Raw genomic sequence first — 16,312 nt, 5'->3', positions numbered from 1 at the left:
CCATGTCTCGCTCTGTGTTACAGATTTCCACTGTCTTATTTTGTTAGTATTTACCTTTCCTCTCATTTCAGATCCCCTTTCCCTGCCCCTCTGGGTTCTCCCTTCACTGTGATTGTCTTCCCCCACCCTGTTTTCCTTTCACCTGTTCCCAACCTGTTCCCTCTGGTGTATAAAGAGTCCCTGTGTTTCCCCTGTCCACTGCCAGGTCATCTTTTGTCTCTGTAATTAGCATTCTAGCCTTGTTACCAGTCACTGAGTTTTTTTGTTTTTTTGACTCCTGCCTGTTTTCCACAACCCCCTCTCTGCCTGACCCCTGCCGGATTTGTTTGCCTTCGCTGACTGACCTCCTGTGTACCAAAACTGATGAAGTAAAATACTTTTTACTTCATCGTAACTCTGTGTCAAGTCGTGCTTTTGAGTCCATACAAATGTCGTCACCCAGTCGTCGTCAACCAAATCTCAGACTAATGTGCTGTTGGTTAAGTTGCATTATGGTAATGGACACACTAGGTTTGGACAGGGAACAATGAAAAAAATACATCTCTGTCTTTGCTGCGTTTATTTCGATATGCTTTAAGCTGAACACCCAGCAAGTTGGACAATGTTATTAATAGCAATAGAGAATGACACAACCACTGAAAAGTGATGTAGATCACGGCTACAATCAACATTGAATCAACCCTGATCCCAGGAAATTTCACTGTTTCCTACATTCAAACTCTCTAGAAAGTTTTTTTGGCCATTACATTGGCTCTCTAGCACGTCCACCATGCCTTTATTTGGTCATGTGCTTCCTGGATAAGATGGAATGGTCCAATGGAAAAAAGAGTCGACCTACTGAACCGTTCCTCAGTATCAACACTAAGGATGTCCCAATCAGGTTTTTGTTTACCCAATCCCGATCCCAGTCCTTTAATTTAGTATCTGCCGATACCGAGTCCCGATCCGATACTTAGCCTTAATAATTATAATATCTATAATATTTTCCTCATTTTAAGAAAAAAAGCTGTAAGCTGTTACTTAATAGGTTTTTTTTTTTATATAAGTATATACTTTCATATGGCTCTTTCTTATTCTGCATATGCTATTACAACATTGGCCTACCACCGTCCTTGCCTTAGCAGGTGAGTCTATGATGATGCACCTTGACAGGAGAACCTCGTGTTCACCCAGCTGATGTGTGTGCGTGACACAGCCCACGCTTGGTACCTTATCATCCATTGTTATTTTTCATATTCCTTATGTTGTCATGTAAAATGACGTGGACGAGTTGCTTGTCTATTTCACACGTGTTCAGCATCTCCTCAGTTGTTTTACATGCTCTGCTGTACGAGACCCACGAAACTAGGTTGCATACCGGCACACTGTAACTTGAAAGTGGAATAAATGTAATGTAATGCCGAGATGGTAGGGCATACAGGAGGTTCAAAAACTCCAGGTGATGAAGAAAACCCTGATCTCCTACCACAGAGATGAGCTGGTTATCCAGAGAGATTAATATAATTAATTATATTTACCTTTTCTGTAATATTTGTGGCCATGTCGCTGTCTCAAGGTTATTTCTCTGTTCTTTTCAGAGTATCTGTGAGTGTTTGTTGCTTTGGTGCCTTTGCATGTATTTCTTGAGTGAACTGTTCTATTGAGTGTATTCTTTGAGTGTTTGTTTTTTACTTGGCGTATCAAATGAGTAGTATTAAATTCAGCTCTTTTGTTGACCCCTCCCGAAACAGTCGCACTGCAGAAATGTCATGTCGCGTCTGTGTTCTGCCACAAATTGTGCTCTGACATAGGAAAAAAAAAAAAACGGGCTGGGGTCCACGTTCAAAATTGTTGATTCCGATCAGCAAAAAAATGCCCATATCGACCCCAGTCCCCATCCTACAGATTTGATCCTACAGATCGGACTGGGACATCGAGGGAACATAGTCCAGGCTTTGGCACAGAGAAGGGAAAGTTTAGCTAGCTTTGGAGGATTGAGGAGTCTAACTTAGTGTTCACAAAATCAATCCACCAGGCTATGATAAAAAAAAAGGCTGCTCAAATGAAAGGTATCTCAAAATAGAAAGATATTTGTTCAAAACAAAACCTGTAAGTCAGGATCAATAAATCTTAACTACTACTGACAATCCCAATAAACAAAAACTTGTTGTCTCCCTGCTCCTTATATTTATGTACAAACAAATAATCACACATTTCATATTTTGTGTAAAAACAAATTTACATTTTAATTACATTAGTGTTATAGCCTATGTTGACATCTCACCTGTAACTCCACCTGTAACCTCTCCCTGAACCAGGCCTACAACCAGGCAAGATTGCTGTAGCACCCAATAATACATGAAATAATACATGATGCCAGCCTGACATTAACTTTGTATGATGCATTACCTACTGCACAATAAGCAGTCATACATATGCAGTCAAACATTTAGTATAGCACCATGTCAAATTTACTTATCTGATAAAGGGGACGGCTATGTTGCTTCTTCTGTCACCTGACGAAGTGACAAATCAATCGCCATTAAGAGTGAGAAATGGTTGGAAACAATGTTTTGCATTTATTTGCAGTAGCCTTTGAGGTGGGACTAGTTTCCTCAGGTGACTTACACTTTGTTTGGTGAAATAGCTTCTAGTGTCTTCCACCTTTCTTTTGCCCGACATCCCGACATCATTGTTACTTCCGGCGCCGAGCAGGACGCTAATCCAGTAGCTCTGTACGTGTTGTTTTGTTTTTAGTGTCTAAGTGTGTGTTTTGTTTTTTGTATGTTCAATGGATGTTCAATGTTTGTTATTGCTACTGGATGCTTGAATTTCCTCCGGGATCAATAAAGTATCTATCTATCTATCTATCTATCTATCTATCTATCTATCTATCTATCTATCTATCTATCTATCTATCTATCTATCTATCTATCTATCTATCTATCTATCTATCTATCTATCTATCCTCAGACATCTGTTGCACGAGAACAGTGTCGACCTCCTCTTTTCAACACTGGCAAAGCCTGCAAGTGAAACAACTTCGACAGCCTACAGGGAGCTAAGCCAATCAAAAAACAAACCTGTCTCACAGATGTATTTGGGAGGCGGTGCTGAAGTGGTAAAGGATTTAACCCTTATGTTTTTTTCCTTCTTTTATTGGTGTGGACACTTCAGCCATCATTTGAGACACGGTATGGACACGTCCATATGGGCCATACACAATTCTACGCCTGTGTCACCATACTTTGTGATTTCCAATTGTTGGATGAGGAGCTGCGGTACCACACTCTCGATATAGGAGAACAGGTTTCTGTGTATCTGGCCTTTCTCAACAGCACCCTGAACCCACTGCTGTATGTCTTCTCAGGGCAGTACTTCAGAAGGAAGGTTAGTGCCATCTACAGGAGGACCAGACATCCTCGCAGAGGATCAGATATGACGACATACCGACGCTCAGTTGTGTCAACTTACATTAACAGAGCCGAGCAAATTAAGACTGTGGTCATTTTTATTCCAAAGGGTCAGATGTGACTCCTCATGACATTCTATCCTCGACTTCCATTGCTGTTTATGGACAATCAATGGCGCAATATACAGGATATGAGTTATTTCCTGAGACTTAACACAATAACAATGCTGTTAGATAGTTAAACAGCACTATCATATGATGTTTAATACTGTGAATACTGGAAATAATGGACCTAATTATACATGAGGGGCATAATCTAGATGAAATGGAAGCAGTTTTTATGATCACAGTCGCCATAGAGGCAGTTGTGGACACACAGGATGCGTCTGAAAAACCAGCCATTTCTAAAATGCTATCTGGTCTTTGAATGGCCTTTTTTCTCCTCAATCATTCATTCACTTGACTCCACAAAGCAGTTTACTCTGCAGGCCGACATGAGGGAATGACCACCCTTGCACCTTGTGAACATTTACATTGTTTATCTCTGCTTGTAAACAAACCATCTATCCAATAGTGACACTGACATAAGCTATTTGTGTGTATTACTGTGAATAACCCTTTTTTTTAAACATTTTGTGAAAGTAGATGAATAGATACCTACTCCCGTTATTGCAGTCAAAAAGCATTTATGAAGTTTTGACTATTAGTTTTTTACACCTACAAATGATTGATTGATTGAATTTTTTGTTTCTGCCCCTGCCCCTCTTCTGCAAAATGTCTGTTATCATTGTTTATCGCAATTTCCTTCTTCCAAACAATAACTGTGTTACTTGTCATAGTTGAAAAACATCCAAACTAAATGTGCTATTGTGATAGTGTTTGGTGGGGTTATTGGAGCATCTTTTATTGCATTTTGCCTTCTTCTTGTTATAGAAAATATTGTGCTTTGCACAAATACGCAGCTGTGCATAATCAACTGGTTGCTTGATTTTACATGTTACCTGTTCGTTAGCAAGTTTCAAACCAACTCAAGGAACTAAAAGCTTTTATTTTTATTTTCATTTTAATGTTTATTTAACAGGGATGATACATACAACATTGCCACAGAAAATGGGAAAATGTGATGCATATAAGACGTCTAGCTTCAGCTAATTTGCAGTCTTTGTCCCTAGTCAGGCTTTAGAATAGAATAAAATATTCTGAATACAATAAATGCAATTATACAAAGGCAGTGGATAATACAGTGAATAGGTACAAATAAACACAGCTGCAGTTATAAATTTCAGATAAAAACACAAGTTAAATTTAGCATTAAACATGAAATAAAGTGCTGTATGGACAATGACTTGAGAGAAGTTAATGTTCACATTTCTGCTGCTGCTTGAGCCACAGTAAAAGCTTTTATAACTGGGCACAAATGAGACTGTTGCTTTCTTCTGTTTATTGGGTCTGCAGGGTGTTCCTACTTGCCACACATTTCCAGATGGCTATTTTCTGACTAATAACATTAACAATCACAGTTAATTACTGTGCAAGTTTGTTTTGGCCTGATTTAATCTTATTTACGTCCATGCACTGAAACAATTGATTGCACTGGGTAGTACAATATGTGCAGCTAATCTGTGTTTCCTTTGCTCAAGAAAATACAGAGAAATTTCAGTGAATTATAATGTGCTGTCAGAATTCGACTACATTTTCTAGATTTTGCCTCACCTTTCTTGCTTGATATGAGGTGTTTCTGTAGCTGACCTCCTTTTTTTTCACATGGCATTTGGACTTGTCAAGGCAGGTACAGCAACGATGCTGACGTCAACAGTGGCTCTGTTGTAATCAGTTGTCACAAAGATTCATGGAACTACAAAATGAACACAACCAGGAACCCTGAATCTGTCTCATGCTCTGAGTTTTCTCAATGTGAAGAGGTGCTTTTATCAACATAATGTGAAATTTAACTGAGTTGTGAAAATGGAGTTAGTCTAATTCACAGTAATATCTGGACCTATTTAAAACTATCAGGGGTCTACACTATGACACCATAAAAAAGGAGAGCGATCTGGACCCTGCCCTCATGAGCAAACAGAGTATTATCCCCCTCAATAGCCTATATCAGTGAAAACATTTTATATTTTAAATGATATAACTGAACACACTGTAAACACTCTTGCTACATTCAGACACAGAAATGTGTTTACCTTTTTCAAACACCTCACAGTGGCTCGGTCCAACTCAGTCTGCACCTCACCCATGTTAGTGCTCAGTTTAAGTGTCTGTGGAGCAGACTCTGCCAGACCATAGTAAGCAGGTACTTTGCAAAAGTTAACTTTAAACAAAGATGGTATTTTTTTTGCTTTTTACATGCTTGCTTTTTGGCTACCTGTCAAACTCATAGGAATAAGAAACGACATATCATCGGAGTAACCGCCAACTGCTGCTAACTATAGCTGCCCTTAGCTAGTTAGCTCAGTTAGCCATGCAGCTAGTGTGAACTAATGTGAACGTGATAGGACACGATTTGAGGCGATATAAATACAATACGCAGCCTACGGCAGGTGCAGAAATGTAACTGCTTACATTTTCACTTTGGTGACTGGGCTGAAAGATGCACATGACACTTCAGGAATTGATTCTCTGTGTGTGTCCCTATTCCGCTTGACAGGGACATGTAACACACACAACCCTGTTCCCATGACTTTCTTTAGAATTTCTACTGAACAATCAAAACCATCCTCTTTTATTAATAGATGTTATTCATAGCGAGAAAGAGAGCAGATGAAATACCACCCATGTTGGTGTACAAACTTCCACATCCATCCATTGACAAACAGTATTGACCTTTGGGATAATGTTATAAACAAACATCCCTGTTTAATAAAACACATGTAGAAGCAAACTCTCACTAAAAGCAGACAGCTGTGATGTGCATGCAGTGCTACTAGAAGAAGTCGAAGAGAACAGAAGAGGAACAGTGTGATGTAAGTGGAGGGTGGGGGAAGGGGAGGGTTAGCATAAGTCACTGGTGCCCATATTCCATGGAAATACTGACCCTCGTTGTCTGGGATCAGTTTCCCTCCTCCTTTCAGAGAGCAAGGCAGACTTACAGTACAGGAGAGGACGGTGCTGGAACAGTGTGTGGTGTGTCTGGACGTGTTTTATCTTGACTCACATCTGAAGAAGGAAATACTGATCTGCAAACAAGGTATGCATAAGTTTGTTCTTTACTGTAGTTAACGAGTGCCATCAAAATCTTATCATGTTCAACATAAGCAATGTTTTGTACTTTATAACCAAGTCATGCAGACACTTTACAAGAATACACTAACTTTCATGGAAAACCCCCCCCCCCCAAAAAAACACCTTAAACATAAAAGGGTTGAATCTAGACGTGACATATGGACACAACCTGTGCAGATAAAAACAAAAGAAAAAATGTTTACCTTGATTCGAGTTTCTTTTGATCATGCCAGCATCACACCCTCAGCTCTGTCTTGCCTCAACATGTTTAGTTCTAGATGTTGATCTGCTTTATCCCATGTTTATTTAAGGTAGATATCGAGATCTCTATGACCACTATTAAACTGTTGTACTGTTTGATCTTATGAGTGCACTTAATTTGAAGTTGATTTCACACTGTAGTGAAAGAATGGATGCAGTAAATGTTAAAGACATAGTCGGCTTAAGTGCTATAATAGTATCGCACAAGCCAACAAATCCAGCTGTTGCATACGCATGCAAGTGAAGGAAAAAAGGCTGCAGTGTTGCTACTGCTTCTCCCTTTCCAGCAACTACTTTTTGGCACCTTCAGTAACAGACATCAGAGAGAGCGCCGAGTGTTGGAAACAAACAGAAAAAAGTTTGTTTGTGTTCTGCTGTTTTATAAATGTACTTATACATGTAGCAGGTTAAATAAATATTAGTATTTATCTATTATTCATCACCATGATGTACCTCAGATGTGAATATTGTCTACAGTGCTGAACAAATTCACACAAATTCAAAAGCTCATCCATACAAAAGAGGAACTTTGTTGTTGTCAACTCCGAGGTTCATGGTCAGTGCATTAGCGCCCAAGGCCAGCTGGAAATTCAAGTGAATGGTATCTTTCTTCACTCACTGTTAAGGAAGCTGCAACCTATGATGGGTTATTATTTGCCTTATTTCGTTAGCATTTTCTAGTATTTCTCTAACCTTTGTAATTGCAATTGTTTTGCACTGATGCCCTCTGAAATAGAGTAATAGGAGTTTTTTTCTCATTTATCTTTCTGCTTTTTTTCCCCTTTAACCTACGCAACCCAATGCATGGCTCAGAGTCATACGATGCAGTATGATGGGTATGTGTGGTTTCTAAAACCTGTATTTGATATCCTTTACTGTAAAGAAAAAGATTACTTAAACTAAATTATTATTATTATTAGTACTAAACAATTGCAATAAAACACAACCCATGAATTACCGTTTTTAGATATTTACGAGAGAATACCTTGGTATTCTCTTGCCAGACCACAAAGAACATTTTAACTTGCACATTTTTATTAGAACTCATCAAACTTGGATGAAGGATGGTTATCAGCCCAGAATCCCATTAGTTGCTGATGCAGATGCAGGTAAAGGGACATATCCTGGATTTGTTTTCTTTCTCTTTTCTATCACAGTAAAGGAAAGGCTATTTTTTTGGGTGGGATGAGGTTGTCATTTTAGTCAATTTCTCAGGGAATAATGCATGGTTCTTGGAAAAGGATCCTAGATCTGGTGAGTGTAATTTATGATCAAGCGGTTGTGGGTAGTTGGAGAATCTGAGTTTGATACTGAATCAGGTTTGACTAAACTAAAAGGGATGTTGGGCTTTGGCAAATGATGCGCTTAACTGAGTGGCAGTCTAGTTTGGAAAGCTATCACAGTGGTCTACGTCATAAAAGTAACTCAAGAATATCTGTTTTTTGTCACTGCGAACATGACTGAAAATGTCCTACAGTCTCACGTTTACAAATTTTGCAACGTCCCCTCCGTCAGTTAAATAACATGTAATGTGAACATGATGCTCTTGGTGACTGGGATGAAAGATGCATCTGACACTTCAGGAACTGCAATAGAGAATCTTCTGTGTGTGTGTTTGTATGTGTGTGTGTGTCCATACAGCTTGACAGGAATGTTTTTTGGGCAGCTGCAGAGAAGATGATTCTTCTGGGATCACTCAAAAAAAGCACTGATGTATATCTCACAGACACAACGCTGTTCCCATGACTATTATTGGAATTTCTACTGAACAATCAAAACTATCTTCTTCGATTAATAGATGCCACTCACAGCAAGAAAGAGAGCTGATGAAATATCACTAATGTTGGTGTACAAACTTCCACATCTAGGGTCAAGTCTATTGACAAACAATATTGACCTTTAGGATAATGTTTTAACAAACATCCCTGTTTAATAAAACAAATATGGAAGCGAACTCTTCGAAAGCAGACAGCTGTGATGTGTATGCAGCGCTGCTAGCAGAAGTAGAGAAGAACAGAAGAGGAAGAGCGAGATGTAAGTGGAGGGTGGGGGAAGGGGAGAGTTGGCTTTCTATAAGTCACTGGTGCCTCCTACAGGTGATGTTGGATATGCATACAAGTGAAGAAAAAAAAAGGCTGCAGTGCTGCTGCTGTTTCTTCTTTCCCAGCAACTACTTATGTTTTTGGCATCTCCAGTAACAGACATCAGAGAGAGCTCCAATGTGGAAACAAGGAGAAATTCCTAAAAAAGTTTGTGTGTTCTGCTGTTGCATAAATGTTCTTATGCATGTTACAGGTGGAATTAAATATCAGTAATTTATCTATTATTCAGTGCTTTAGTGCCCAAGGTCAAGTGGAAATTCAAGTGTATGGTATATTTCTTCACTGACTGTTAAAGTGAAACTCTCGCCAAAATGCAACCTAGGCTTTTTTTGTGAGTGTACATGAGTCAAACCTTCGTATTCAAGCATAATTACAACAAAAGAGGCACTTTTAAGATTTACCATATTTTCATTTTCAGGTCAAGCTCATTTGGGAGTGCTACGGGCACTTTTACGATAGCATCAACATCGCTATGTTTAAAACACTAAGAAGGCTCGACACAACATGAGACAGGGTCTCTACACATGAACACGAGCATTGAGAACATTGTTTGTGTACACAGAGTTTGCTAAAAGAAAGTTTTTGAACAACCCACCTTTGCAGCAGCTTGCTCTGCTAGCTGCCATCATGGCAGTGGAGAAGTGTCTATTTCCAAATGCAACATAACATAGACAAGAGTTAAGGTGGACCACACCTAAAGCTTAGTTCCATATAAATGCCGGGATAATTAGTAGTTTTGTCATTAGTAAAAAAGAATATTGACATTGAAGTTGAAAAAGGAGCCTCATATAAGAAACAATACTAAAATCAAAAGCCGGAAAAGTGAGATATCACATGGCTAGTCGTTGCCGAAAGACAGTAGCGTCCACCTTAACTCTTGTACATGTTATGTTGCATTCTGAGATTGATACTTCTCGGCTGCCATGACAGCTAGCACTCCCATTGAAAAAGAGCTTGACCCGAAAACGAAAATACGTTAAATCTTAAAAGTGCCTCTTTCATTGTAATTATGCTTTTACACGAAGGTTTGAATCATATACATTCACAAAAAAAAGCCTAGGTTGCATTTTGGCGAGAGTTTCACTTTAAGGAAGCTACAACCTATGATGGGTTGATGTTATTTGCCTTTTTACTTTAGCATTTTCTGGTATTTGTCTAACCTTTGTAATTGCTTGCACAGTATATGTTTTTACACAGATGCCCTCTGAAATACAGTAATAGGATTTTTTTCTCATTTATCTTTTCTGTTTTGTTTTTTGTTTTTGTTTTTTTTACCTACGCAACCCAATGCGTCATGAGTCACACTATGTAGTATGATGGGTGTGTGTTTTCTAAACCTGTGTTTAGCATCCTTTAATGTAAAGGAAAAAGGTAAATTACTAAAAAAAAAAATAAAAAGAATCATAACAAAACCATATATTACCGATTTAATTAATGTACAAGAGAATACTTTGGAATTCTCTTGCCATGCAGGTAAAGGGACAGATCCAGGATTTTTTTATTTTCCTTATCCATCACAATGAGGGAAAGGCTATTTTTTGGGTGGGGTGGGGTTGTCATTTTAGTCAGTTTCTCAGGGAATAAGCTATGGTTCTTGAAAAAGGATCCTAGATCTGATCAGTTTCATTTATGGTTAAGCCATCATGGGTGGTTTAAAAATCAGAGTGAGAGTTTGAAACCGAATTAGACTTTACTGAACTTAGTGGGACGTTGGGCCTTGGCCAGGTATGTGCCAATCTAGTTTGAAGAGCTATCACAGTGATGCACCAGACAAGATTGTTGTAAAACTGAAATTTCCCACCCTTTTATATCTACAGAAAACATCTGAGGAAACTGCATTAAATTGGGGAAACGTTACTGTATCAGAATGTTCAGCATTACTCAGAATTCAATATTTCTCAGTATTTTTTGTTACAGTTTCAAAATTGTCTTTGTTTTAATGTTTTGTCTTGTTTGCTGTCCTCTGTCTCCCCACAGTGTCCCCACTACCATCAGCACTATGGCAGCAGGTGAAGGCCTAAACAGCACAAATGGATCTGACTGTCCAAATCCAGAAGAAACTGTGGCTTGGGTCGTCAGTGTGGTGCCGGTGTGTATCCTGGTCTTCACTGCGCTGGGGATCGTGTTTAATGTGTTTGTCCTGATGGTTTTCTTCCTCCACAAGAAGGCCTGCACCGTGCCCGAGATCTACTTGAGCAACCTGGCTGCTGCTGACCTCGTCCTATTGGCTTGTTTGCCCTTCTGGGCTGTCAACTTATCCAAACAGCACAACTGGGTTTTTGGTCGGGTCATGTGCCGTTTGGTCAACCTGGGCATTAACATGAACGTCTTCTGCAGCATCTACTTCCTAGTTCTAGTGAGCATAGATCGCTATGTGGCACTGGTGCACACAATGTCCCATAACAGACTGCGTAGGCCAAAATATGCCAGACTGGGCTGTCTGATGGTGTGGGGTTTCGGTTTGCTTGCAGGTGTCCCCACACTCGTTTACAGGGAGGTGCAAACTAGATGTAATAATACTTATTGCTCTCTTAACTATACACTTAATGAACATTTGCTCTTTCAGGGGTTGCAGATTTTGTTCAGCTTCATCATCCCCACTTTCATTATTTCTTTCTGCACTTTCAACATAATCAAAGCTCTGCAAAACCGGTTAATGGAGGGGTTAAAGAGCCAGAATGTTGAGCACAAAGCCACCACTCTGGTCCTTGCGGTTCTCCTGGCTTTCGTGATCTGCTGGTTGCCATTTCACGTGTTTAGGATAGTAGAATTGCTGAAAGATTCTGGACTCTCGGGGATAAACACCAAGGTGGTGGACACCTGCGTCCAAATCTTCGTCTACTTAGCTTACTTCAACAGTGTTCTCAACCCCCTCCTCTACGTCATTGTAGGGAAGAACTTCCGGAAAAAAGCTCAAGAAGTCTTCAGTCAGCAGGGAAGTGCATCGTCTGTCAACACGTCTTCCACACGCCCAAGCCTGTCGAGAAGCTTTAAACTGGTGAATTTCTCAAGCTGAACTGCAAAAATGTGACTTTTTTCAGCAGTCACAGTTTTTCTTTTTCGTCATACACTTTCAACATAATGACCTGGACTTTTTGTGAAATTTAAGCCATTATGTTTTTGTCTTTTGAGTATATGGGTTTCGTTTTGTGTATTAACCACTGTTTGCAAAAAAGCTGAACATGTCAAGACGATGGTACGTTTACTTGGCTAGAAGCATGATATACCCCTTTGACAGATACCCATCAGATCTTGCTTCATATGATCATAGTATGATTGTTTGATGTGGGTTGAACATAACCAAGCATTTTAACTAAGAGCAGCGGTGGAAGGAGTATTCAGATTCTTTTTTAATAACTCATTATAAAACATACGCTAATACAAGTAAAAGTCCTGCATTCAAAACATTACTTGTGAAAAGTAAAAGTAGTCAGTCAGCGTCAGTGCTTTCCTATCATATCTGGTGTTTCTTGATCTATATTAAAGCTGCACGTATGTTGCATTTTACTGTTATAGAGCTCATTTGAACTACTCTGTATAATGTTTGAGCTCTATAAGATCATCAAATGGTTTTAGCGTCGTCTTGTGAGAACAGTATATATCAAAGTTAAATCTTAATGCTGCTATACGCGTTGTCATCGTTTTAGTCCTCACTGGATAACATGGGAATAAATTCCAGAGAATTTGTATGTATTCTGTACGCAGTCTGACAAATGAAGAGTCATAGAAAGTACGATATTTACCCCTGAGATGAAGTGGAATTGAAGTGGAGTAAAGAACAAGTACCTTGAATTTGTACTTAATTACAGTATTTGGGGAAATGCAATAGTTTCTCTCCATCATGGGCGAAGAGGCCAGTGACACAAAGGTGAGGGCACATTATTTTGATGGGCTCTTTTCCCAGTGATAAACATCTGTCAGTTTAGATGACTTGGTCTGATGATGCTTTAGGCGTTTGTGTGGACTTGCCTGATTTCAGGAAAGAAGGAAAAGAAAGGAAAGCTGCGGAGCGGGAAGGAGCGACGTGATAGCAGATGATGATCACAAATCAGCGCCTGTTTAGTCAACAGAGCAGAGGAAATGAACGCCAGGGATTAGATCCATTTGACATTGTGTATTCTACCATGTCTGCTCCAACTTCCAAGGATATTAGACTCAAATTTCTGTATCTGCCATTTTTGCACTTAGTTTGTTAAGTATCATATGAAAGCACTGCTGATGAAGCAACAGCAACAGGAAAATGTTACATCATGTCAGTGCAACACCACAATGTGTTTTTTATTTTGCAGAAGTAATGGGCACAAATTGCGATAATGGAAATAATGGACAAGAGAGACAGAAACACACTCTGTGTCTCTTGAGTGTCTTAACACTGTGGGATGTAATGTGTAATGTGAGTCGTGTAAGATTTTTACTGTGCACATGTCTGTGAATGTGTCTGAATCTGTTTTTCTGTTCATTTACGTGGTGTCATCGTGACCGTATTGTGATATTCCAATGCTAAACAAATGTCAACTTCCTATTTATACACTGTACATACATTTGCATGCTTGTGCACTTTGGTGTTTTTGTTGGTTCAGGTATTATTCAAACACACAGTAGCCTGAAGAGTAATAGCTCACAAAATCATAGCAACGTCTCTTTATGGTGTTAACACAACGTTACTGTTGCTCAAATAACCTTTGTGTATCAACTGTGGAACTTTATCGATAATCAATTTATTGGAGTGGCATTAATGCAGAAGTCCAAGGCTTCTTTTGCTGATCTGCAAATAAACTCACAGCTTTGTGTTTTTATATAGACATGCTCAATGAGTGACATGGGATTTGTGTTTTATTTCTTATTGTTTATTAAAGAAGTGGACATTTATATCAGCAAAAGCCTTTGATATCTTTTTTATCCCTCTAACACATTCAAATATTATGTCAGTGTATTGCATTTTATTCATTATTGTGTTTTCACGGTTATGATGATATTTTTGTCTCTAAATAAAATGCTAACATCAAGGAACACAATGTCATCGCCACTGCAGCTGTCAGATAGACAGGGTGTGAACTAGACAAGACAATAAACAGATTCTCTCAGTTGATTTATTTGGAAGTAAGAATGAGTTCACTCAAAATGTTGGCAATAAACCCTCACTGCACAGAAGAAACATGTGGTCTGGTAGATGCGGCGGGTTAAGGTTGAACTAGTTAGGCTATAAATTATCTTGTGCGTTGATATCGATAGAAAATTGAAAAGATAGAAAATTGCAGACAATCTGAAAGTATTAGGGGAAAACAGACATATTTTTGTACTGGGGAGGGCTCCAGTTTTATCTCAGTTAGGTGTGCTGCATATTGGAGGAAAAAGAAGTATGAAGCCAATGTGGCACCAGGGGGTGCTGCTGGTAAATGACCTCTAATGATGTCACGTGAGGCAGATTTGGTTTAGGCCACCAACTGTATAAAATACGGAAAGAGCTTCTGGGTTTGAAATGTGAAGCCAGTACAAAAGTGTCTCACCCTGTATTCTTTCTAACCACTGGTAACCATTACTTCTTCTTGATTATTTTTTTTTTTTACCTCAGTAAACAAATCCCTGAAATATTTATATTAATCCCTAGTTTTACGTCTTCTTCAAAACAGCAAGATGTTCATTTTGTGAACTACAGTCCCATTTTGAGTAAATGAAAGGATAAAGCAGGATGTGCTTTAGGGCGTGGCTACCCTCATCACTGACAGTCGATTGTCCATGATTGTCTGAGTCGGATCCAAAAAGGATATCCTCCCCAGCTGTGCACTGTCAGCATCTGCAATGACAACCTCTAGGCTTTCAAACCATAGTCCACAACACCAGTGTTGTTACCAGTCACTGAATATTTTTATTTTTTTGACTCCTGCCTGTTTTCCACAACCCCCTCTCTGCCTGACCCCTGCCGGATTGGTTTGCCTTCGCTGACTGACCTCCTGTGTACCCAAACTGATGAAGTAAAATACTTTTTACCTCATTTTAACTCTGTGTCAAGTTGTGTTTTTGAGCCCATACAAATGTCGTCACCCAGTCGTGATAGTTACACAAACAAATCTCAGACTAATGTGCAGTTGGCTCAGTCGCATTATGGGTAATGGACACGCTAGATTTTAACAGGGAAGGATGAAAACATATGTCTCTGCTTTTGCTGCGTTTATTTCTATGTTTTAAGCTGCACAACCAGCAAGTTGGACAATGTTATTAGTAGCACAAGAGAATGACCGCCCACTGAACCATGATGTAGACCACAGCTACAATCAACATTAAATCAACTCTATCCTTAGTAGTTTCGAGAGTTTGAATATAGGAAAGAGTAAAATTTCCTGGGAACACTTAATTATCAGATGGGGAATGTAGGACATATCAGGGGCCAGATAATTTTATAATTTTTTGTCCATGACACTGGATCTCCAGCACGTCCACCATGCCTTTATTTGGACATGTGCTTCCTGGACGTGATGGAATGGTCCCATGGAGAAAAAAGAAAGAGTCCTCCAGCTGAACTGCTCCTCAGTGTCAACACTCTTTTCTTGTAATGTAAATAGCTCAACAGATACTCAGTGTATTTTGGCATTGTGCCTGTGGCTGACTTTTCTCCGGATCAGAACATTAAGCCACACTGAACTAAAAGCATTTCTCCTCTGCACCACACTGGACATGCAACATGCAAATATATGCTTTTCCTGGAAAGCCCTCTATGCAGACTAACCAGTCATCATCAGCTTTGCTCTGGTGGAAGAAGCAGTCAGATCCTTTTCTTAAATGACCAGGACAAAACGTTTTGGAACAGTCCATTAATGCCTCTATATGACCTACTTGAGCAAACGAGACCATCGGTGAGACGACTGGCTACTTCTCCATTACAGTTATTGTTAATGCTGCTCGATAAGTTGGATTCTGACATTTAATAAATCATAAACATTTTGTTAGGGGGGAATGCTGAGGATCATCTGGGGTGTGTGAATTAAATCAGCATAAAACCAATGGCTCAAGATACACAGCAGGTGAGCCGGTTGAGCCAGGTCTGATACATGAAACCCAATCTCCTGTCAACTCTCGAAGCAAAAAAAATAAATAAATAAAATAAACAGTGGCTCTTGGCTCTGGAAAGGCGAGGTCAGGTGGGTCAGTGTGGTTGATTGCAGATTATTTTGTTTTCTTCTCTGATGTCTTCTATCTTGTGATGCCAAAATTAAGAGCAGAAATACTGGAACTGTACCCTGCATCTGCATGCTATTATAGGAGTAACGGTGCAGAACAGGCCCAGGGATCACAGGGTAAATGTACCAAAGTATTATCAGCAAACCACACT

At 39.4% G+C, this 16,312-nt stretch overlaps 1 protein-coding gene across 1 annotated transcript; it reads left to right on the top strand.

The window, feature by feature from the left end:
• The first annotated feature begins 6,319 nt into the window (after positions 1-6,319).
• Positions 6,320-13,890, top strand: LOC119004769 (B2 bradykinin receptor-like). Its single transcript, XM_037071966.1, has 3 exons — positions 6,320-6,363; positions 6,454-6,587; positions 10,963-13,890. The coding sequence occupies exon 3, from the start codon at positions 10,985-10,987 to the stop codon at positions 11,999-12,001; it is 1,017 nt and encodes a 338-aa protein (XP_036927861.1). The 5' UTR covers positions 6,320-6,363; positions 6,454-6,587; positions 10,963-10,984; the 3' UTR covers positions 12,002-13,890.
• Positions 13,891-16,312: the final 2,422 nt, after the last annotated feature.

The sequence above is a fragment of the Acanthopagrus latus genome, chromosome 16 (genome assembly GCF_904848185.1).
Source record: "Acanthopagrus latus isolate v.2019 chromosome 16, fAcaLat1.1, whole genome shotgun sequence".
NCBI lineage: Eukaryota > Metazoa > Chordata > Actinopteri > Spariformes > Sparidae > Acanthopagrus > Acanthopagrus latus.
The sequence above is the reverse complement of the archived record's forward strand: the minus strand, read 5'-3'. Positions and strand labels throughout refer to the sequence as shown.